Consider the following 22,724-nt stretch of genomic DNA (forward strand, 5'->3'; position numbering starts at 1 on the left):
CCAGATCAAACTTCCATCACTTTGTGTTCCCAGGGGAGGGGAGGAGGGTGCAGCCATTTAAAAGGGTGTTGTGTTATTCAAGACCTTGATACAATGGTAGAACAAAAGTAGCTTTAAAAAAAATTACAACCTGCCATTTGCAGAGAGAGAAGTAGATAGGAGGTACCCGTCCATGATTTGTTGATTATAGCTAATGTTTGCAACTGTTGAAAAATGTTTCCATGTTCTTTAGTTCTCCGATCCAGAGCTGTGGGAGTGGTTTGCGGCTTGGTCTGTACTCTCTTAAATAAGTAAACAGACTGGTAGGTCTACATTCCATTGAGACCTCAGATTCTTCTTCTATTTAATCAACCTTTTCTGCAATTAATGTGTCATTAGTTACCCCAGGCTGTCCCTTTGGACGGAAAATGTGGTAACTCTTTAAGCAAGCTAAAGCTCTGCCTTTGTTGGGTCTTTTAATAGTCATTTCTTTCCTCCTGCCACTTCTCCACCCACATATTAAGTCATTGAGTTTGGTGTGGTCCTAAGCCTCTCAAACACTCATAAAAGCCTTCCTGTTTCAGGGAGTGGAGTTGTGCTGTGTGAAGAAATAAAGAGCTCACCTCTTGATAGAAAATGTAAAAGCTTGGTGGCAAATTCATTTTTTGCAGTTCCGTAATTCAAAGAGGAGTTGACATCTTTTTATTCGCTTTGCAGACTTCTTTTTGCTAATTCTTTTACAAATCCACATTTCTCAAACATGGCAAATAACTTGGTACAATACACTAAAATACGCATATCATTCTTGATTATATTTTATTTTTCAGTGATGTGAGTTACAGAAGGAAATTTGTACAGACAATATTTGGTTATGAGTATAGGAAGCGGGGACATTAGAATGGGTTACTTGTGGTGGTTTGCAGCTGCTTTGTGCACCTACATCTGTGTTGGACAAACCTTACAATAGGAGTACAACTTAATGTTGGATTTTTTTTTGTAAGTCATTGTGTGCAAAGTTAATGCAGTTAAAGGTATGTGTTAATGCCTGTTAGTTGAGAGCAGCAAATTGCATTTGTGGAAACTAGTTTTAAAATTAGAACATTTTTAATTTCAATTTGTACCCCAGTCTCCCTATGTTTTTTGTCCCTAGATGAGATTTCACACGTTGTGTATGCAGAGAGCAAATGGTAGTTCTGCACCAGCTGACCAGCCACTTACTGTTTTGATGCCTTGCCTTGGCCCTAGAACACTGTCCTGAATCTTGAAATTGACCGTGACGAGAGTACCAATGAACACTGATTGGCGGGGCAGTCCAATGGACTTTCATCTGTGTGGGCTAGCCCTCCTCTGGTTTCAAGACCGGGGCACATTAGTAAATGATACTCTGCCCGCTTGACTGGACCACGCAAATGCTCTGCTTGGATTTCTGGGAGTTCGGGTTACAGCACTCCATTCGCTAAGAGCTTCAATGCCAGATCCCTTCAAGACTTGTCACTGGGATCGTGTATCACCTCTGACCTACTTCCCTTAGACAAGGTTCCTGTTTTGAAACTAATTCTTTACAAGGTGGCTAAGTATCAGGGAGGAGGTCAAAGTGTTCATTAGAAATGTTCGAAACAAACCCTGATCTCCAGGGTGATTAAGGACTCCACCCTGTCCCTCGTGTTTGTACACAATTTTCAATCATAACCCCATTCCTCTCAGCTAGGTTTGCACCAAGCAAATACCTCTTTATTCATACATTTAAGCTCATCCTAAATTGTGGCCTTTCTGCATTACTTTTTTTAGCAACCCCTACATTCTTTAGTATGCTCAGAAAATCATAGCCTGCACTTGCAATATAATAAGGCTAATCCTTTGAAACTATCTCTTTAGTTCTACAACAGCCCCACAAACATGGTCATTTGTCTTTGTTATTTACTTGCAGTTAACATTTACGCAATCGTCTTTTCTTTTTCCTGCTATTCAAATTACCACTGAATGGCATCGCCTTTGCAGCAATCATGGCATTCACAAGTAATCCCCGCCCACTCAGTCACCCGCTCATGCCTTCGTTAGATTATGCTTGTCACGCTCTTCGCTCGCGATGTAGAGAATATACCGTATACTGTATGCCTTGTTCTTGGGGATCAATCACAGAGTGTTAGCTGAATCTTCAGAGGGCGCCATTCCAAATTCCTAGTGTGATTGGAAAAAAATCAAAAAGATGAACATTTACTGATGGAAGAAGACCTTTCTGTGAAAACCCAGTTTGCTTTAAGTTATTTATTGGCTTTTTATATTGCTTTTAGTCATAGCTTTTACTAATAGAACGTGTATTACAAACGTAAATAAGTGGAAGTGTAAAAATCAGTTCAATTTTAACAGAAAATGCAATCTTCCACTCACTGAAACTGCCAAAGAAGTCTCATTTGTGATACATCTTGTATACTTGGCATATTGTTTTTTTCAACACTGATTGAATTCTGCCATAGTGGTCTGGTTGGCGTGAACCATTGGCATAGCATGCAAGAGAGCAAAAGAATGGATAATGGCTGACTGTGGCGGGTGGATTATTCAAAAAAAGCAGTTTTCTTCTATGAGAAGGTAAAACTTTCTGTCTTTGTTCCATCCTCAGTGCGAAGGGAATCACCATGACTTGAATGTAAAAGGAGCTTGGGAACAAGGCTACACAGGCAAAGGCATCGTCGTATCCATCCTCGATGACGGGATTGAGAAAAACCATCCTGACCTGGAAGGAAACTATGTGAGTACACACAGTATAGAATCATCTTTGTGAAGATTGCTCCAAAGGATTGTCCAGTGTAGGAAAGTGCCCATCCAGTGTTGAGAAAAGAAACCGTTCTATTTTCCCACTCCTACATCAATAACCTTCACCAACAGCAGGCGTTCTAGAATATTCCTTTTTAGGTCGAGCCTGGGCATCGCATGCGCTGCTCTGCGAGGATGCTGTATTAGAGTATGGAGTTGAAGGTCTGCCTACTCTCCGCCCTTATTTTTCATTGGCTTGTGTCATTGTCATTTGTAAATGCTGGCTTCTGATTCGTTAATAAGCTTGTTAGTCCCTCCTTAGTACCGCCTGGTCTTCATTTGTATCCTCCCATGAAGGCTGCCCTATTTACTTAGGCACTTTACGCTTCCTTAAAATAAAATCGTTTTCGCATTTACAAGAGTTACAGCTATTGGTATTGTAAATGACAATGCCTTTTATTTATGTGTTAATTATCAAAACAGATAAATTAAAGGTATTGTCATTTACAATTCCAATAGCTTAAACCCTTGCAAATGCGAGACATATTGCATTGCAAATGCTTGTTTGATGAGGTCACCTTGGCTAGATGTATTTTTGATATCTATCATTCAGCCGATGGCTCCTTTAAAGAGGGATAGGGTTGGGCTTGTAGTTTGCATCTATGTGACCGTGCAATTAGTCACTGAAAGCTAGAGTGTTCTATAGGACACAGTTGTGTTCAGTGGCTCTGCCACCCGGACACTTCTCATTGAAAGCAGCAGCTATATAGAAGCCTTGTCCCTGGCCAGGATGTGTTTTGTGTATTGGTTTAGAGGTTTCTTTTAGTAAAGTTGTGTTCAATGTTGTTTCCAGCTAGGGGAAACTAAGAGTACCTTTAGGCAGGCAATTTATAAAACCCATTCAGTCATTTTCGTAGAGGGGTAACAGAGACTGCATTATAAGTTTTTTCTTTTTCACCACAGACTACATTGTTTCAGTAGCAATGTATTTTAAAAGGTTTTAAAATGTCGGTGTATGGCGCTACCCTACAGTTACAAAGCAACAACCAGATCTTGTTCATCGTTTTACAAACAAGGAGGATGCAGATTCATGATAAAGATAAAACATTACTTTTTTCCTAGGTAAGACAATACAGGGGGAGGACATTTGTTTCTTAAATACGAGGGCTTTTTTTTGTTTTGTTGTTCACAATCTTCAATTCAGAAACGTTTACAGAAAATAATTAATGCAGACCAGTTGGAATATGCACAGTTTCTCTCCAAGCATTTTCAGCTGAGCAACTAAGCCTCTGCTGTGACGCAGCCGCCTGCCTTCCCCTCCCCCCCCCCACTGCCCCCTTTCAGTTTTTATTTTAAGGAGGAGGGGCTTAGGGTGGGCAGGCGGGGTTCTTAAATGGCTGTTTCAGAGATCACAGAAGGTCCATACACTTGCGTTTGATGATTTCATGCATTGCTTGTAGGTTCCTAGGCTTTGTTGATCTTTGTCTAGCAACCCGCAGAGTAGTTGACATTTCATTTCCTCATGTTTTTCTAGGCTGGAGGACAGCTAATCATCACCGCTGCTAATAATAGGTTTCTGTATTTATTGCTAGCAGTTAAATGTTGTTAAGAAGGTCCAGGTTCACTTTATGCAGCTCTTGTATTTCGGAAAACCCAGAGCTGTTAACCTCCACACCCCTTCACCCCCAGGATTAAGCATTGTTAGAACTGGCTATTTCTGGTAGGCTAAGGCTGACGCCAAAGCCAGGCAGAAACCACCATTCTAGTCGGGGCAAGGAAGTCACACGCCAAGATAACCCCTGCTCACCCCCTTGGTAGCTTGGCTCAAGCAGTAAGGCTAAACTCGGAGGCAATGTGTAAAGCATTTGCGTCGGCGCACAACAGAAACCACATACTAGGCACACCACAAAAGAGACTCCACACAAGGTTATTATAAAAATAACTTTTGTATTGTAAAAACACATCAGATAAAATCACACATATACATTGTGCCAACTGGCACGGGCAATATTCACATGAGATTATTCACTAGACGGGGCCACATGGGCCACTGTCATAATCAGCACTTAGTAGAAATGAAATACTGTCAGAAATTAGAATAAAAGAATATAAAATCACTGTAGCACAAAGTAACAGTTAGAAATCACAGCCAGTATCTACTGGTAACTGGTAAGTACCACCTACGCAACCCTAAACACCTTAGGAGCATGTCACGCAGGGGACCAGGACCTCACTAGGACCACCTGTACTAAAAAGAACAACCACCTAAGAATAAAATACATTTAGGGGTATACACAAGAACACCTTACCCATGATGCATGAAACACATTCAGAGGAGTAATAAAGAGAAACACGTGATGCCTAAAACATTCAGGGGTTTTAAGAATAAAGCACATGATGCAATAAAATACATTCAGGGGTGCAGCGCAAGAAGACACATTATGCCTAAAACATTCAGAGGTGCAGCGCATGGAAAGAAAGTCACATGATGCCTAAAAACATTCAGAGGTGCCAGAACAACACAATAGCACAAAAACACACAGTTGGCAATTACTATTAAAACCATAGAAATCACATTGCGCATAACTTACATAAGCCACCACCTGTGGCAGTCCCTAGGCCAACTGGCCTTGTGGGGGCTAAGACGCCCTGAGTCTCAATGTCAGGGTGCGCTGCCCTGCAGCGCCAGTCTCAAAGTACAAAAAGCCTAAACGTGGCAGCTGCCCACAAAGTGCTGGGCAGCTGGGGAATCACAAACTGTGGCAGGGGCTCTGAAATAAAGGGGTGCCCCTTGAGCACAAACTGCGCCACATTGAGCCACCCAGGCTCCAAAACTACTGTGCACCCAGTGTTGGAGCCTCTCAGGGCTCTAAATACAATGGTGCCCCCATGAGCCTCACCGGACTCTAACCCTAACACTCGGAGGCAGGAGGGGGCAGGCACCGGCAATGTGCCCCGACGCCCCCTCGTAACTAAAATGGCCCCCAAGAGCCTCTCCTGGGCTCTCTATCGCGTTGGGGCGGCCCACTGGCAAACGGGCCGCCCTGACTCTCCCTTCACGGTGGAGTCCCCTACGGGGGGACTCTAACTTCACAAAATGCCCCCAGAGGCTCTCAGGGCTATAAATACAAAATGGGGCGGGGAGCCTCTCCGGACTCCGTGCACGTTGGGGCGACCCACTGCCAACCGGGGCCGCCCTTGAAGCCTTCATGGCTTCCTACTGCCAAGGAGCGTGGGCTCTTCACACGGTGGGGCGACCCACTGCCAACCGGGGCCGCCCTTCAAGCCCTCGTGGCTTCTCCTCAACGAGCGCAAGCTCGCGCTACTGCGGGGGGGGCGCGGACACCGGCAATGTGTCCCGGCGCCCCTCCCTTGCTTCTGCCCCACTCACCGGCAGGCCGCACCTCCAGGTTGGCGGCCCCGGGGCTCTCCACAGCTACGGGATCCCCGGGCCGCGGGAGCACAACGAGCGATCCACCGGAGGGGAGGGGCGGGCACCGGCAATGTGCCCCGACGCCCCCTCCCCTTCTCTGCACTCACCGGCTCTCCGCCATCTTCACTCTTCCCCTCGGCGGCCTCCTCACCTGGGCAGCTTCTCTCCCTCTCTCCGCTGCGGGGGCGGGACTTCCGGCCGGCCGCGCTGGGATTGGCCGGCCGGCCAACCACTTCCGGGTCGCTGCGGGCAGAGCAGCGGCCCTTCTCCTTAGGCAGGCAGGCGGGCACAGTTTCCCGAGGAGTGGGCTCCCTCGTGGAAAGTAAACAATATCGCGGCAAGGTCCCTGGCAGGGTAGGCACCTGCCAGAGGACGATAAATCCAAAATAAGCGAGGTGGGCACTCGCAGGATAGATAATCCGAATACGGGCAGCATCGCAGAGTAGGCACCTGCCAAGTCTCACGCATCGGGCGTGAGACGCTAAAAACGCCCGTAATATCGCAAAGAGCGCTCAAGGCGCTAGGGGCATAGACAAGCCCACAGGAACGACCCCTGCATCAAGAAGGGTCCCAGGGACACAGCAAGTCCAACAATAAAGTCCCCCCTGGAACAAAGGGGGCAGAGTCCAGTCAGTCCCCAGCAAGGACAGCACACAGCAGGTCCCAGCAATAAGTCCTTCAGGAGTCCAGTAAGCAGGGGGACAGTCAGGAAGAGTCCCCCATCAGTCCATCAGGTGTCCAGGAGCTGGGCAGGGCCCAGGGATTCCCCTGGGCCCCAGCAGCAGCATGCCCCTGGCAGATTCAAGTTAGAAACAAGAACATTTTGGAAGGGGACACAGCCCCTTCTTATACAGAATAAAGTCTTTGAAGTCCTTTGAAGCAGGCAGTGTGAGAACCAGCTAGAACTGGTTACAGGGAAGTCCCTTCAGTATCAGGGACAGAGGTGACAGCCGCCCAGCGGGAGGTGGAGCCAGCTTTGTAGTCGGGTAGGCACAGCCCTTCACTATCAGGTGCCATCTCCTCCCACTTCCCTGGCAGCAGATGCTGCCTTTCATCCATGGGCTGACTTCAGACAACCTCCTGGGCTCTCCAGCCCCTGTCATCCTCAAACCAGACAGTTAATCCACAAGCCGGCCCAGGCACTCTGGGCCAGGCTCACCAGCCAATCACACGCCAGCAACAACTTACACAAATATGCCAACTTCCAAAAGTAGTACTTCTAGACTAGACAGTCATGCCACATATATCATTTTGCAGCATTCATTCTCACGAGTTCGTACATATCAAACTCGACCCTGCACTCCCCACACATCAGGAACTACCATGGGCATACATATTCCCCATTCATTCCTATGGGAGGGCAGGTCACTCGCCACTCATTCACAGAGAGCTCCAGCACTTTACACTGTACCACAGTGAAAAAGTGCGCAGAGGCCTAAAATCACTACCACCAGGTTCCAGAAACAGGCTAGGAAAAAGCAAAAAGTCTCGGGGTGAACCTGCCCAAAGGGCCGGGTCCAACAACCATGTAGTACGGTTTCCCTACATAGGGCTCTGGAAGAAATTTATTTTTGGGGTTTATATTTTAATATCAAACTAGTTGGGGACTCGATCTGCTTTTGCGAACTATGTACAGTGGTGCTTTTTCTGGCTCAACTGGCTGAGACTGTCGGTTCAATACGAGTGATGTGAAGTCTACATTGTCTGGTCCTTGTTTATCATGTAATAAAGGAAGGAACATGGACTGGGGCTGTTACATATTCAGTAATGGAGTGTTCTCTGCTTTTACTATTCCATGCAGAAGTGCACATTCTATTTATAAAGGCAAAGCTGACATGACTTCAGAAGCACAAGTGAGGGTTTCATCCCTGTGTAATAATCTGTTTGTCAGAGATTGGCTCAAAATCCAATCCATACCAAATTGTATTGGTATTGATGTGACAGATAAAGTTGTTATTCATATATAGTTCTTTATGACACCATCTTCTTATTTTCTGGTTCTTCCATCCCATCTTGATGCAGGATCCTGATGCCAGCTTTGATGTCAATGACCAGGACTCTGACCCCCAACCCCGATATACACAAATGAATGACAACAGGTAAGATCTTCATTACTGTTCCTCTTTTTTAGGTCTCGCCTAAAACCATGCATGCCCTACCTTTTGTTACCTTACATCAGACTTCGAGGTCCCCCATTGCTTACTATTGGTTGCCTTCCTCGTCACTCATTTGCTTGCTGCTTATACATCAGTTTCTGTAGGCTTACTTCCTATTTGTGTTTTTCCCTCCCCTGGAGCATTAACTCATCCCTGTGTCTTCCCACTGCTCACTTTTTCAAAAGCTTCTGCTATCTTTTTACTTAAGCACTCTAGGAGAGCGTGTAGGTTTTCCAGCTGTCTGTGTACTTATCCCCCTTTTGTGTCCCTCCCCAGTCCCTCTCATTGTCAGTGTGCTTCCCCCAGTCCCAATCATTCGTTGTCTGTCCGTTTGCCCCCAGTGTCTCCCGGTCGCCCTCTCTCTGACTGCTTGCTTCCAGCCTCTCCCGCCCACCTTCTATTGTAGGCACTGCTGTACAGCATGGCTACAAAACATTGCCAAAGCCAATAGTTCTCATAAATGAGACCTATTCGCTTTGTCAGAATTTGTTATCGACTTGTCCATGGAATTTGGAATTGAGGTTTATAATTGGACATGAAGATCTGAAGAATTCATAGTGGCTCTGGCTGTGTAAAGAACACTTGTGCACAACCCTGTCCTGAAATATCCTGACATTTTGTATAGTTCAATGCTCCTCTCAGTAGGAAACTAGTTCCAGATTGTCATTGGTGCATTGACTAGTCTTTGCTTGGGTTCTGTTGTGCATAATGCGTAGGATAGCAAGAGCAGTTGCGTGTATGCTGAGGTTTCAGACCTACAGTCTCACCCAGTCCCAAATGTCTGTTGCATGGACACCTAATGAAGGTTTTGTGTTTTTAGGTGCTCTTCCACGAAAACACATTCTGCTCTCAGTGTATGTTCGACCATGCCAACTCGTAAGCCTCCAAAGCATAAAGGTCGCTAGTTTGCTTCACAGTCCTTGAAGCTGCCCTTACCTCTTAGGTGAAGCGTGTAGGATTAATGACTGACCAGTGTTCAATGTTTACAATGGTTGACTTTGGCCATTGTTTTACAGTCAGAAGTAAGTGAGTCATGGGAGGGAAAGAGCCTGATAGATATTAATCCCTTCTGATGAAAGGTCTTCCGGAATCTGGTGTATTCACTTTTTCACAGTAACGCCAACTCAACCTTTCCCTGGATACATCCTTTTATTGCTCAAAACCTAGAATTATTAGCGATTGTCGTCTTATTGTAAATAAATGAAATTACTTGGGGATTTTTCAAGATCAGCCTGATAACTAATCCCAAACTTTGAAAATATGGCGTCATGAGCACCAGTTGAAAGATACAAGTTCTCACATCTGTAGGGCTGTATCAAACATTGATTCTAAAGTGAGAACCTGAAAGCGTACAATTTAGATGCCATCAACCCAAAGTTCAACGCTAAAGACTTCTCTATTTCCCAGACTGAGCTATCTCAAACTCTCTGTGGATTTTGCTGACCTAATTTCCTGATTCTCAGATGACTAAACGGTATTCATGAACTGTAGTCCCGGGTTATTTTTGTACTTCATTTATTTGGTGGAGTGTAAAAAATGTTCAGCACTCATCCTGACTTTCGAGGAAAGAGCAGGCACAAATCAAGACCTTGTGCAAAGGTCTAAGTTACTTTAATGGCCCTCCCTTGGCTATCTGTTTAATTTCTCCAGCGCCTCAAGTCAGACAGGTGCCTGAGATCACCCCTGAATGCCTTTAGAGCAGTGGTTCTTATATGTATATATGTGTGTGCATTGTTTTGCGGTTCAAATCATTGAAAATTCTTAGACCAAGGTGCTGTGCTTCCAGTAATCACTCAGTGGGCGTCCCCCGAAGTCAAAAGGTTAAGACCCATTGCTCTAGAAGTTTGTGTGGAATCCTCCATGCCCAAGCTCCACACTCTGGAATGCCGTCTAAGCGCCCATCAGACCTGAGCAGCCCTACTGACAGATCTGATTGTTCACAAAGCATGATACCTGTCATGCCTGCTCCCTACACCATGTCGCTGTGAGGTGGCTCGGCAGTGTTATTGTGAATGTGGTATGATAGAACCATTTATTAATCATGCGGGCATTAGTAATCTATTAAAACCACTCCTTCCTTGAGGTGACTGCTCATGAACCTTCAATTACAGAAACGTTTGGTGCATCTTTTGTCTATAATTTTCAGGCTGTATTATAACCTTTGAGTGTGTAAAATAGTGTATCGCATCCATCTGCCATCTCTCTTCGGAGAGGTATCATTGCACACACGGTTTCCTGCACTCAAAGACTGGGATACTAATAATGCATGAGATTTAAATCCAAGTCTTGTGAATAGGGAACCTGGGGATGTGATGGCATCCATTGGACTCTTGAGGCCTGGGTTTGTGGAAAAGCCTCTTTAAAACATTCTGTGATCCTCTAAAAATCAGCAGCTCTGTGCTTCACTTGTCATACCAGATACACAATGGGAATAAATAAAGCACCCTAAAGTGCTATATTTATACCGCGTTTTTTGCATTCTATCAGAATAATGTATCCTGTCGCTCCTTAGCTCTCCTGCATAGGCGGATGTCGATTAGGAGGCATCAATTGCCTTCAGAGCAGCACTTCTTTAAGAATATTGCATTATACTGCTCTCTGTATTCCTCCTAGCCAGACTTCCAACTGAATAATGTGGCCTACATCTCCTGCCTGTGTGGCGCCTTTCAGAATAATACATCAGACCGCTGTCATAAGGCTCCTGCTTAATTCTTTTGTCGGATTGTTCCTTTGTTGGGCATAAGTTGGCATTAGTAAGGAGGCCAATATAAAGGCTCACCTCAACCATGAATGACACACGCTTGTTGGGAAATGGCTCCACGACTTAACCTGATTACAAGTGAGGTTGAGCAGTTCTAGGTGCCTTGTCTCCTTGATGGGACAGGAGTCCTCTGCGGGACTTATTACAGCAGCCCCACCAGTGCTTCGTTTGTGGACCGGGAAAGTTGGTGTCAAGGCTCTCGTCTGGAAGCCACTTAAGCTTGCACCACACATTGCCCCTCCCAATGCTGCCAATGATCTGTAATAACACAACTCCTAACTATCACACACCTGAAATTGTGACAATGCAGACAATTCCTCCAAAGCTATAAGATTGGCTTGAGCGGCAGGTAATAGTATGTTTTAATGTATATCGAATTAATAATGTACTTCTGTTGTGGTCATCTCTAAATTAGTCCGACAGCGCCACCTTGTGTCAGACTGCTACAAGCACCGGTGTTGACAATTAACTGCCGGTGCCGAGCACCAGAAACCACAGGCACACATTAAGTGGTGGGGTAGCTCCTTATCTGCCCATTTTCCTAGGACCTAATTTGTTTTCGTTCTGATGTACTCTTAATTCTGGAACCTTACTTTAGCTACTTCACCCTTTCACTCAAGTCTCATCTACTGCACATAGGGACATTCGTCCTGTACACATGCACTTTGTGCAACCAGACAAATTAAGGGTGGTAGTGACTCCTTTTACCAGCTGACTGGTGGTGAAATTAATGATTACAATGTACATATGCATCCCGCAGATGGATGACAGTTTCTGACCCTCCCTTGTAAACTTAATTCAGTCCCCAGAACTGGAGTCCTCGAATATCCTCGTGTGGAGGATGTGTGTGCATATCCGCCTGATTTTCCAAATTAGACTTGGGTGGAAGGTGTTCAATTGCGCCACCATGTGTATGCTTGGTGATTGCTTACCACACAGGCTGCCTGTTTGTCTGGTGGGGGTGGCAGCTGCCTATACCCTATGATGCGATTGGTTTGCTATAGAACACTACATAAGTATTTTCATTTCAATGTGAAGGCACCCCCCCCCCCCCCCCAAGCTAGCGTTATCAGATACTTAGATTATTATCATTGTGAGCCTCAAGGACCTCCTTAACTGAGTTCAACCTTTACCTCCCCCTTTTCCTTTGTTGCTGGCATCATCTTTCACACCTTTCAACCCACGCTCTGACTTGGGTACACATCCTGAGCTTGACAATTTCTTACTGGCTTCACCTGTGACCATTACAATATAAAACCCATAGAGCGAAGGTCCCAGGTCAATAAGAGTTTTCTTAAACTTTTAAGAACTTCTGAACTTTTAGATTAAGCTGGACCTGGGCTGTTCTGTGTTTCACACCTATGCCTTCAAAATAGAAATGTCTGACACCCAGGGCAGAAGCAAACACTTCTTTTCAAAATCAATGAAACTCGCTGCACACACGTTTTGCCCGGGACAAGATCTTTGCTTGGTGGCTGGCTTGATTTAAAGCTGGGACTAAACCCTGACCCCTGGGGAACCATTGCTACTTTGACTGAACATAGGAATAAAAGTCTTGCATGGAGAAGAGCCAACCCTAGACTGCCAAGGAGCCCTGCACATAACCCTGGGGACTGACCGTGTATTGTGAACGGTGCCTCCATGGACTGAACCATGTAGGCCATGAGATAGATGCGGCCTATCTGGCAGTAGTCGCCAAGGTAACTGAAAATTGTTGCCTTCTGTACAACGGTCCTTCTGGATCCTTGGTACTGATCTTCCCCTCAGCCTTCGTCAAATGACCTCTCAAGAGTATGGACCGAAAGCTCAACACCTTCCTTTTTTTTTTTTCTTGGTCTCTGCTCTTCCTTTTTAGGTTTTGACTGGCCATGCGCTTTGCGCATGTGCCAAAAAACCTCTTGAGTTGTGTGTGTGGGTTTGGGTCAGCCCTCGTCATTCATTGGCTGGCTCCATAAATAGAGCGTAGCCATTGGACGAGGGGCCTGTCCGTCAATGCCGGACCAGACACGGGGGCGTTCCCGAGATTCTTTGGCTTTTGCCGACGTCACGCGACGCCGGGAACGCCCCCGAATCTGTCCCGGCATTGAGCCGGCACCCTTTCCTGCTTGCGTGAGTGCTTTGCCGTCCGTGTCCCCTCCCGCCCCCCGTGTCCCCTCCCGCCGTCCGTGTCCTCTCCCGCTGCAGGCTGCAGGAACACGGAGCACGGAGCTTCCCCCGCCGCCGAATACACGCAGGCAGGCAGCAGGAGGCTGGAGGCTGGAGGCTAAAGGCTGGATGCTGAGTCGCTTCTCACTAAAAGCGAAGGTGAGTGAGATGGTGTCCTCCTCTCCCCACCTCTCCTCGGCTCCTCAGCTCCTTGCCTCGGCTCCTCTGCTCCTCTGCTCCTCTGCTGGCCTTTGCTCCCCTGCTCCTCGCCTCCGCCTCCTCGCTCCTTGCTCCTCGCTCGTTCGATGCTCTGACCCTGCACAGCAAGTATTGAAGAAAACAAGGGCTACCGACCGCCGTCCGTGTCCTCTCCCGCTGCAGACTGCAGGCTGCAGGAACACGGAGCACGGAGCTTCCCCCGCCGCCGAATACACGCAGGCAGGCAGCAGGAGTCTGGAGTCTGGAGGCTAAAGGCTGGATGCTGAGTCGCTTCTCACTAAAAGCGAAGGTGAGTGAGATGGTGTCCTCCTCTCCCCACCTCTCCTCGGCTCCTCAGCTCCTCGCCTCCACCTCCTCGCTCCTTGCTCCTCGCTCGTTCGATGCTCTGACCCTGCACAGCAAGTATTGAAGAAAACAAGGGCTACCGACTGCTCTCTATAATAATCCTGACTGAAGAAACGCTATCCTTACGGAATTATGAGCAGCTTCTAACTGGCCGAAGGGCCCCTTGAGCCCGTCGGAACCCAGTCACTTTTACCGGCCGGTTTATACTCCAACTGCCCACATTATAATTTGGGGGTCGAAATGTAAACCTACCATGTTGGTCGGTAAGCCTCTGACAAGCGGTTGGAGGCTTACTGACCGAAATCGCAATTAGGCCTTTTATCCTTGACCTATTCATTTGTCTATAGGTGTTAAACACATTGTAAACTAGTTAAAAAGCATACTCATTTACACAAGTCTAGAAATAATAAGAGAGTATTTCAGTACTGAAATATCTTCCGTGGCACACCCAGCTAAGTCTCCAATATCTGGCAAGGCCCTCTTAGTCATTTTCTAGAGGCTATACTCTAATTTCCATATTCCATATCCTGTTTTACATTGGTTTTTTAGTTGCAACATAATCTGCTCATATCCAATTGATTTATTTTTTAAATCAATCAAGTTTCGAAATTCAAAACAAAACAAGACTAACATGATCTTTCTTTTGAAATCACAAACATAATGGAAGTGCTCCGCTGCAAATTGAGCAAAAAATTATTTGAGATATAAACTATACTCTTCTTGAAAAGCACCGAATTTCTCATCATTATTTTCCATGATTATTACTGAGTTTATAGCTCCTGTCATACTTTTCTTACAACGCATGCCCATTTTATACAAAGTTTCCATTAATCTATTTTACACTGGTGCCCTATACATATTTTACCACCAATAACCTTACTAGCCAAACAAACAAACATGAAGAAAAAGTTACTTAATTTAAGTAACAATATTCCTGTTGGTTACTAAATCCTCTCTGAGATTCCTCTACTTATGAATGTCCCAAGCACCAGTCTGGATCCAGAAAGTTACTCCTTTTCCAATAGGTCTTCAGTGCCTCCGGGTGGCACCAGGGGCCTGATTACCTCTCTGTTCATTAGCCTAGAAAGTACCAACGCCACCCTATTTTATATCATACTGCCTGGTGCACTGGGTTCAGGTCCTTTTTAGGTCAAGCGTGAGCTAGCGCACAAGTGCTGCTCTGTAAAGAGCTGTGGTAATTGAGTACGGAGGGTAGCTTCGCCCACTTCCCCTTTCCCCTTTTTAGGTTTTGCCTCGCCAAAAAGATGCGCTCTGCGCATCTTTTTTGCGCAGGCAAAAACCTAATGAGTACTGTGTGTGGGTTTGGGTCGGCCCTCGTCATTCATTGGCTGGCTCCATAAATGCCGTCAATGCCGGGCCAGACACGGGGGCGTTCCCGAGATTCTTTGGCTTTTGCCGACGTCACGCGACGCCGGGAACGCCCCCGAATCTGTCCCGGCATTGAGCCGGCACCCTTTCCTGCTTGCGTGAGTGCTTTGCCGTCCGTGTCCCCTCCCGCCCCCCGTGTCCCCTCCCGCCCCCCCTCCCGCCGTCCGTGTCCTCTCCCGCCGTCCGTTTTGTAACATGTTGTGTTTTCAATTTGAGAAAACACAGTCCTCGGTGTTCCGTTTCCTCCCCCCCCATTGCTCACAGTGACTCAGCAGAGCCTGCCTGACAAAGGCGACGCTAATGACAAACGCTCGCTCTCCTCCCCCGCCATCTTACTACAGGGCCGCTCCCTCCCCTGCCTGAGCTTGCATCTCCCCGGCAGCATGAAATGCGCAGATCCGGTTGGCTGGCAGCCGGCCTCTGCTGGCCAATCAGCGCTCCGCCACCCGGATCACAGGGTGACAACAGTGTTCCCACCGGTGCGTGCCTGGGCCTGTCACCCCTTGCGGCCTTTGATTGGTCAGCCTTTCAGGCAGACTGTGCTTCTCTTCCGTGTTTGGGAAAGCAACGAGACACCCAACAGACCCCTGCATTGTTCTCTAAAATCTAATATTCACTGTGCGTGCGGGGCTCATCCGAAGTCTCCCACAGCAAGGCCTGTGCAGTCTCCATGACAGCATTTAGCCCGGCCGGCCAATCCTAGCGCGGCCGGCCGGCCGGAAGTGCCCGCCCCCCCGCCGCCCGGGGGAAGAAGGAAGACGGTGGCCCAGAAGCAGTATGGCGGCCCACGCGGGGCTCCCGTGGCCTGCCTGGAGGGAGCCCCGGAAGAAGCGGAGGACGTTGCCGGTCTCCCATGCCGAAGAGGGAGACCGGAGAAGTGCCCAAGACATTGCCGCCGTCGACGTTGCCGGTCTCCCATGCCGAAGAGGGAGACCGGAGAAGTGCCGCCGTCGCAAGGTGCAGGTGAGTCGATTTGTTTTTTTATTTGGGGCTAGGGGAGGCTCCCTCACGCTACCCGTGGCAGCAGTGGGTGTGGGGGGCACGCAGGAGTGTTGAGGTACGCCCCTGTGGGTGTGGTGAGGGGCCGCTCTCCTGGGTGGGGAGGGAAGTCTGACTCTTATGTCCCTGGGGGCTCGGCTCTAGCCGGGCATAGACAGGAGATGCTGACGGTTTTCAGACCCTCTGCCCCATCGGGCACACTGCATGGTGGTGGTGGTTGGGGGACTGCAGAGCGCTCACTACCGGCAGCCGCAGAGGTGTGGAGAGTCCCGTGTTGTGTGTGTCCCCCTGTTTCTCGTGATCCCACACAGTCCCGCGCTGTTTACGTGCCCGCCGCTTTCCGTGCCTTCCCTCCTCGTCCCGCTCTGCTGCTGATGAATTAAAAGTGAGTATTTCCAAAGAGAAAATGTATTTAGCGTGAGAGAATATCAATCAATTTCAAACGTCAAAGAGTTGTTTTCATCAGTTTCCACATTCTTAGTACTAGGTCTGGTGGTGATTTGATCCTGTGATTTCCTGGAGTGAGCATGCGTGACTTGCCTTGGAGCAGTAGATGTATTTTAATTGCGCGTTATGTAATATGTAAGTGGGGTTGGAGTGGCTGCGAGTGACTTGTATTTATATAGCGCTTACTACTCCCGACGAGGCGCTGATATAAAATACACGTCCGCATCTACCCTAGCAGGAGGCGAGATGATTACAGCGACTGCTTCCCAGAGTTGTCAATCACGCCATAATGTTTATAGAAGTGAAAAGTCAATGTGCAGTTGTTTCATTTGACACAACTCTAGTTCAGAAAGTGCAGTTGCTGGAGGGGACAGATAAGTAGCTGTGCTCCATGTCAGCCTGTCTCGCTCCACCTGCTTCACTAAACGCTTTCCTGATGAGAGAGAGAGAGATTTGTTTAAATACCAGGATAATTGCCGGCAGCAGCACCCTTGCCGTGTAATGCCTTGTACTACATCTGTGTTAGCAGTCGCCTCAGGCTGTTGTTTTTTATGCAGGGGGCGGGATTTGATCATGCCCATTACGCCGTATTGCTTTTCAAAGGCAACTGTTGCAGAGCCAAGTGGGCTGTTGAAAATTGTGTTTTCTTCACCTGCCCCTGTTGCCTGCTTGTGCCTCCGTTTTCGTGCCCCTGTTGCCTGCTTGTGCCCCTGTTGCCCGCTTGTGCCTCCTTGTGCCCCTGTTGCCCGCTTGTGCCTCCTTGTGCCCCTGTTGCCCGCTTGTGCCTCCTTGTGCCCCTGTTGTCTGCTTGTGCCTCTGTGTGCCCCTGTTGCCTGCTTGTGCCTCTGTGTGCCCCTGTTGCCTGCTTGTGCCTCTGTGTGCCCCTGTTGCCTGCTTGTGCCTCTGTGTGCCCCTGCTTGTGCCTCTGTGTGCCCCTGTTGCCTGCTTGTGCCTCTGTGTGCCCCTGTTGCCTGCTTGTGCCTCTGTGTGCCCCTGTTGCCTGCTTGTGCCTCTGTGTGCCCCTGTTGCCTGCTTGTGCCTCTGTGTGCCCCTGTTGCCTGCTTGTGCCTCTGTGTGCCCCTGTTGCCTGCTTGTGCTCTGCTTGTGCCTCTGTGTGCCCCTGTTGCCTGCTTGTGCCTCTGTGTGCCCCTGTTGCCTGCTTGTGCCTCTGTGTGCCCCTGTTGCCTGCTTGTGCCTCTGTGTGCCCCTGTTGCCTGCTTGTGCCTCTGTGTGCCCCTGTTGCCTGCTTGTGCCTCTGTGTGCCCCTGTTGCCTGCTTGTGCCTCCGTCTGCCCCTGTTGCCTGCTTGTGCCTCCGTCTGCCCCTGTTGCCTGCTTGTGCTGTGTTGGTGTGTGTGGAGGGCTCTGTGTGGCTGTGTGTGTAGGAAGCTTTGTGTGGCTGTGTGTGTGGAGGGCTCTGTGTGGCTGTGTGTGTGTGGGGGGCTCTGTGTGGCTGTGTGTGTGGGGGGCTGTGTGTGCGGGGCTCTGTGTGGGGGTGTGTGTGGGGCGGCTCTGTGTGTGTTTGTGTGTGTCATTTGCGATAGATAAAGCTAGTGGCATTGTAAATGACAATGCCATTTATTTATGTTAAAAAAACATAAATAAAAATAATGTCAAGAGCAATGCCAATAGCTCTAACTTTAACAAAGGCAAAACCATTGCATTGTAAATGCTTGTTCTCCCCTCTTATCTGTCCGACTCTGTTTCACTGCTTGTTTAGCCATTGTGTTTGTCTGCTACTTGTGAGTTTGTTTCCTTCCACTATCTTTGTTCCTCTTCAGTTGTACCCCCAGGATGCCTGGGGACAACAGTTAGCTCTGCATCAACTCTTACCTGCATTCACCTGTCCTGTCCCCATCCTGTAAGAATTGTGTGCCCCTGTCTGTCCCATTCCAGTCCCAGAGGGAGATGAGTCTTTCCTTTTCAGCCTTGCCCTTGGTGTTGTCCCATTGACTGTGGTCGTTCATCCTCATTCCTAAACAATTACAGAATCGTTATTGCCCTTACAGATCTATAGCATTGCAATTTAAAGTTGCGGTTGGATTCCAACCCTAAAGGTCAGTTCGTAGTTTCAAATGGTGAAGCCTGTAGGACCAGTGGAAAATCCTGGCCTTGACCAGTCCGGCGAGGTGCAGGGTCCTGAAGACTTCACCCTGGGTGCTGGCCCCTGCTGGAACTGACATTACTTCGCACACTGAAAGACCAGTTGGGATGTGATTTGTTGTAGTGTTTTAGGTGTCTTGCTCTGCCTGGGTTTCTAACCCTGCCGTCTCCGAGCATTAACCTTGACATCTTGACTTTGCTGTCCCTGGAGGGTCTAGCACCCACCAGAGTAATGTGCTTGGCCACTGTGAGTCAGATACTTTCTACAAAGCTGTGCCTCGTCTGCTGTTTGCTCTGCCCCAGTGGGAGGTGTCTGCTTTTCTGCAGCTCTTGCTGCACAGAGATGCTCTTCTGTATACCTCCTTTGTCTGAAGCCAGGGCCGCCTCTGTTATGTATTGCCGAGTGCATAGGTGTACTTCCCCAAGCAAGAAATCCTTGTCTCTCTAGGAAGCGAAAGTGATGTTTGAGAATATGTGACTGTTCATCTCATCAAGATACTTCACCATGAAAAAAATGATACTTTTGAGGAAATACCAATTTCATCCTGGGACATTAGTTGGCATTCATATCTTTTCTCGAGGCCACTCCAAAAAAAGAATCTGGCGTTCACCTGATTGGAAGAGGCATTTCCACTGAGGCCTGCAGCCACTCTAGGAGTAGATGGACGCTATACAAATAACCATTAACATAACATACCCTAAGGATGTGGCAATCTAGAAGTACGATCCACTGAGGCGTGACCTACAGCTTTAGGTTCCCCGCCGTATGGTTGAATGGTAGGTATGGAGGTAGGAAAATGTAGCATGTACGATGGAAGAGCATGTAAAGGGGACATAAGTGTAAATTGTAGCTAAATGTATAGTCTGGGAGGATATCATTCGAAATTCATTGCATGGTGCATTACACGTTGCTCAGTTAATAACGTGTTGTACAAACATCAGAAATCAGTTACACGGTCAGCGGGCAGTCAGTTGAGGGTTTTGGTCCCTGGATCACAGTCCAAACTCACGCAGCATTTGCTGTGGCGGGTGGGACAGATCTCGGACATTTATTTTCCCATTCCACCAGGCCGTTCTCCAGCCTGACCTCTTTTCTGATCGTTTTTAGATGCATCTCCTCCGATTCGGCATCAGACCATCCATCCAGTATGGAGGTCAATCTTTGAGTAATATTTAACATCACTGTGACAGTCACTCCTTCAAATTAAGGGAGAGGGTGTGGTGTAACGGCCAGACCTGCCAACGTTGGAACTGGGGAACCAGGTTCGAGTCTGCGTGTCAGCTCAACATTCTGTAATTCTGGGCCCATCACTTAATCTCCCGTGCCTCAAAGCAGTAAAATAAATGTGTCCTTGTGTAACGTGACTGGTGCTCATGTAAAGGGCCCTAATACCTTCACGACCTGTTTGTGCTACATAAAACCGCAGTAAAAGTGTCTGTGCTAGTTTCCTTTTCTTGAACGTCCTGGGAAAAACCCTTCCATCTCTTATCTTAAAGCAATTTGACTGGTGATTCAAGTCACCACTTCTTGTCTTACTTTTGACTCCTTTTATCTGGGCCTTCCTAAATATCTGTTCGACACATTACAGATAGTCAAAACATGACTGCTGACGTCATTGTAGTGCTGGACAAGCAGGGCGGTCCTCCCACGTTAGCATTCTTCACTGGCTTTCGGTCGAGAAGGGAGTCTTTTTCCAAGGCACTCTGTTGTCAATTGGGCTACTCCCTTCTGTGGTTCCACATTGTGTCTCCTTGTTCATTGCATCTGCCTGTATGGCACATCTCACTGTGCCATGATTCCGGGGTGGTGGGCGCTCTTTTTCCTGCTGTAGTGCTTCTCTTTGGAACACTCTTCCTTCTGACCTACAATGTAGAATTTTTTTTTTTTTCCAGATCGCCTGAAAACCCATCTATTTCACTTATACCAACCTCTTGGCAGGATAACCCACAGTAACGGCGTGCTTTGCACGCACAGCAATCAGTCAGTCAGTCAATCATTCAGGTGGTTGAAATAAAATATGCCTTTTCCAAGATAAATGTCTCCTTTTCTGACAAGCAGATGACTAAATGTCCCCCGCTCTACTGAAGAGCAGGTGGGCGGGAAAGTAGAATGAGATACGCTTCCTTAACTATAGCTTTTTACGGCACGACTTGGGCCGGACTACGAACTGCAACCAGCCCTGGAAGGGTGCTGCTAGAACGGGTAGGGGGCAGGAGGTACGTGGGAGGGTTAGAAGCGCGGCTCCCGCGTTCGTTACAGAGGGCCGATATTGCTGCACTGCTGTAAAACCGGCCCCCACGGGTACAAAACCGGAAAACGCCTTGTGCCCACTATGGCCATTCCAGGCCAGGGCACGACCGAAGAGACCCTATCCAGGGCTTTAAGTGGGCTGGGTTTCACCGGGTCTGAGCACTAGAAGTTTTTCTAAGGGGGCCTCGAAAGGGTTCTCTATCGGGCTCTGTTTTGTGCCCAGGCACAGGCGGTCCGTTTTTTTTTTTACGGACTGCAGTCACATCGATGTGCGCGTGGTGAGCGTTGTAGAGGAAGGGAAATCTTTTAAAGTCATTTTCTCTCTAGATTTCCCTTTTCTTTTTGAAACTCAAGAGCAGCAACATTGTTGTGCTGTCTCCAGGGCTTTAAGTGGAAGTTTTTTCAATATTATATACAAGCCATAGTTGCTGCTTATTTATCTTATGCAACTAGCAACCATTAAGAAAGCCAATAGTCCTGACTTGTAGGTATGGTGTGACTTGTATCATATCTGGACGTAGTGACATGAACAGCAAAATACAAGTCGGGCGGCACACTGTGCTAAACACAGATTTTTAGCTTACGTGTGATTAAGCCACACCCTTAATTAAATTGACCACGCCCCTTTGAGAGCCCACCCTCCTCCCCCAGTTTTTTCATCCCACTTAAAGCCCTGACCCTATCCCCTCTCTTACGAACATAGATTCTGCCAGGCCTCCAAAGACCTACTGTTTACCTTCTGGTGCTGTGGATACTGGCAGCGGTACAGGTTCCTGCTGGAATGGAAGATTGATGCTCCTGACTCCACAAAACGTGGTTTCATTCATTTAAAAAAGGATCTCTCGCTATCCAAATTGTCAAGCTAGTGGCTGAGCTAGTGGTCCTGTCTGGCGTCCTGTCTCCTTCCCAAAATTAGCATCTAGACAGAGGAGCCTTGAGCGCCAACAGTTGAACGAGGAGGTGTCGTTGGCTGGCAGCTTGGATATTGGCACCAATATTGAGAGTCTTGATTGATGCAACAGGTAGAAAAGCACAAAAAAGGTGGACTGACATTTGAGCTGTCTTGACTGCGTTGTTCTTGGATCATTTGGCTTTTTGAGAATTTCAACTGTAGTAACAGTTGTAAAGTTCACTACTTTTAAGGAATTGGTAGCGGTTGTAAGATCTCACTTGTGTCGCCTAAAAGTCTTATCCCTTGAGGAGCAAGCCCCTGGTGGTCTATCAGTGCTAGCAATAGAAGAGAGGGTTCTCTCCAGCAGAGGAACAACTATAGCCAAATTTCGGAGGGGGTTCCTAAAAATTTCGGGGGGGGGGGCAATATGCAGAGTGGAGATGCAGGGACTCTAAGAAGGGGTGAAAACACAACAAAGCCTCGTTAGCAAGTAAATGATCTTTTAAAGACCTGTGAAGTACTCTGGTGTGGCTGTGTGTGTGCCCTGGAAGCTGTCTCAGCCCGGGCGACACATATGATGGGGGGGAGGGGTGCTGAAGCCCTTTCAGCACAATGGGCGTTGCACACCTGTTCTCCAGTGATATGTTGGGAGGGATTCTGTACTCCCTACCAAGTACTGATTCTTCGTTGAAGGAGTCCCTCCTCGTGAATGATGTACCCTCCGTGTGAACGATGGTCTGCTGCCTCATGGTGTGTTAGTGTGCACTGTACATTCTTTTGAGTGTGCCTTTTACGTGGACATTAACCATGCTAGGCACCAGATGGAAGGGCTACAGACTTTCTTCCCAGAGTTAAT

General features: G+C 47.8%; 1 protein-coding gene across 1 annotated transcript in view; it reads left to right on the forward strand.

Moving 5' to 3' along the window:
• FURIN (furin, paired basic amino acid cleaving enzyme) overlaps nucleotides 1–22,724 on the forward strand; it is a 375,254-nt gene that overhangs the window by 262,874 nt on the left and 89,656 nt on the right. The window contains exons 5-6 of the mRNA XM_086950518.1: nucleotides 2,597–2,725; nucleotides 8,186–8,262. Coding sequence (XP_086806644.1) covers nucleotides 2,597–2,725; nucleotides 8,186–8,262 — 206 coding nt within the window. The remainder of the gene's footprint in view (nucleotides 1–2,596; nucleotides 2,726–8,185; nucleotides 8,263–22,724) is intronic.

The sequence above is a fragment of the Lissotriton vulgaris genome, unplaced genomic scaffold, assembly GCF_964263255.1.
Source record: "Lissotriton vulgaris unplaced genomic scaffold, aLisVul1.2 SCAFFOLD_802, whole genome shotgun sequence".
Lineage (NCBI taxonomy): Eukaryota > Metazoa > Chordata > Amphibia > Caudata > Salamandridae > Lissotriton > Lissotriton vulgaris.